Genomic DNA, 1,885 nt, shown 5'->3' with positions numbered 1-1,885 from the left:
TTTTTGTCTGACCCCTCAGTTGAAACAAGATCCATGTCCTCATGATATGCACTCATGGATTTTTCCACTGTAGTATCTTCTGCAATTTGAACACTCCTTGCTCATAAAATATTTCAAATGAATGAATGACTAAATGAAGAGTAATTGGAATCATGTATATGAATAACATAGTTACAATGATACAAATTTCTGCAAGGAAATAATGTTGAGGAAAGGAATCAATTTATTATAGATCAGAAAATATATGTCATATAAATGATAAGTAATTTTCATTTCCTCAATAGTTGCCAATGATTTTCTTCAGGCAAACAGCTTCAATTTCCTCCCAAAGACTCTCCTCAGAGCCAATTTCACTTCCTTATTCCTAAGGGTGTATATCAGTGGATTCAGCACTGGAGTGACAGTGGTGTGTACGACAGCCACAAAACGCTCCTGTATTACAGAGGTGGCAGATGTGGGGGGAATATAGATGAGTGCCATAGTTCCAAAATAGAGAGATACCACCATGAAATGGGAGGCACAAGTGGACAGAGATTTGTGGAGCACCCTGCAGCTCCAGTTCTGGAACAGAAGAAAACCAATAACATAGAAGTAGGAGAGGAGGGTGAGGAAGCATGATGCCATGGCTAAGCTGCAAGTGACAGTGAAAATGAGCCACTGATTGAGCCGTATATCCCCAAAAGCCAATTCTAAAAGGGGCTTCACGTCACAGAAGAAGTAGGGGAGTTTTTGAGAGTGGCAAAAGTTCAGGCGTGCAGTCATGACAGAATGCATCAGAGCATAAAAGAAACTGGTGAGCCAGGCCCCAGCTGCCAAGAGACTACAAACCTGGGGGTTCATGATAACAGTATAACGAAGTGGGTGGCAGACAGCCACAAATCTGTCAAAGCCCATAATGGTCAGCAAGAGGGCCTCAGTGCCCCCCAGAAAGTGGAAGAAGTGTAGCTGAGTGATGCAGCCTGGGAAGGTTATGGCCTTGTTAGTGGAGAGGAGGTTTGACATGAGTTTGGGCATTGTCACCGAAGAATAGCAGATATCCAGACAAGAAAGATTTCCCAGGAAAAAATACATAGGGGAGTGGAGTCTTGGCTCTGAGATGACAATCACTAATATAAACCCATTTCCAAAGAGATCTATCACGTATAGAATGAGGAAGGTCGTAAAGAGTATAGGTTGCAGCTCCTGAATGGAGGTCAGTCCCAGCAAAAGAAACTCATTCCCTGTAGTGATGTTCTCCATCGTTTTGAGAAGGAATAATAATAGCAACAATTAGTAAACTGTTCTAGTATACCGTATGGGTTAAATGAAGCAAGTTTGTTATCTGGAAGTATTTAAGGATGATCTATGTTGAGCACAATGATCAGGAATGTTAGAGTTGAATTCATTTGCAACATAATTAAGGAAAACAGAAATATGTGATAAATTCTGAGTCAGTGTGATGTATGTGATACAGAGAAGTATATTCAGAGTGCTGAGTTAAACCTAAAAAGCCACTCATACAGAATACAGGCAGATATTCAGTGAATATATATTAAAAAGTAAGAGAACAGGATTCAGTTTTAGCCTCATTGATAGCATTAAAATTAATATAGTTTTTAAAAACCTCTCAGTAGTATTTGTAAAAATTGAAATATTTTTAAATGGAGGTAATAGGCACACTTCTTATTTCTGGGTGCAGGTAGAAGCACGGAAATAGACCTAAGTCTCCTCATATCTCTCTAAAATAAAAGTAAAGTTCCCTATAACCTAAACATTCATGAAACTAGAAGACCATTTTGTTTTGTTTTGTTTGTTTTGTTTTGTTTTGTGAGGAAGATTGGCCCTGAGGTAACATCCTTTTACCAATCCGTTGCCAATCTTCCTCCTTTTGCTTTAGGAAATTGTC

At 39.1% G+C, this 1,885-nt stretch overlaps 1 protein-coding gene across 1 annotated transcript; it reads right to left on the bottom strand.

Moving 5' to 3' along the window:
• Positions 1-300: 300 nt before the first annotated feature.
• On the bottom strand, positions 301-1,239 carry LOC131413948 (olfactory receptor 12D3-like). Its single transcript, XM_058554954.1, has one exon. It carries the CDS (start codon positions 1,237-1,239, stop codon positions 301-303), a length of 939 nt encoding a protein of 312 aa, XP_058410937.1.
• Positions 1,240-1,885: the final 646 nt, after the last annotated feature.

The sequence above is a fragment of the Diceros bicornis genome, chromosome 14 (genome assembly GCF_020826845.1).
Source record: "Diceros bicornis minor isolate mBicDic1 chromosome 14, mDicBic1.mat.cur, whole genome shotgun sequence".
NCBI lineage: Eukaryota > Metazoa > Chordata > Mammalia > Perissodactyla > Rhinocerotidae > Diceros > Diceros bicornis.
Note: the sequence above shows the minus strand (reverse complement) of the source record. Positions and strands in the feature narration are given on the sequence as shown.

Excerpts from the sequence above, each read along its gene's own strand:
- LOC131413948 (XM_058554954.1), bottom strand. The coding sequence starts at position 1,239 with ATGGAGAACATCACTACAGGGAATGAGTTTCTTTTGCTGGGACTGACC.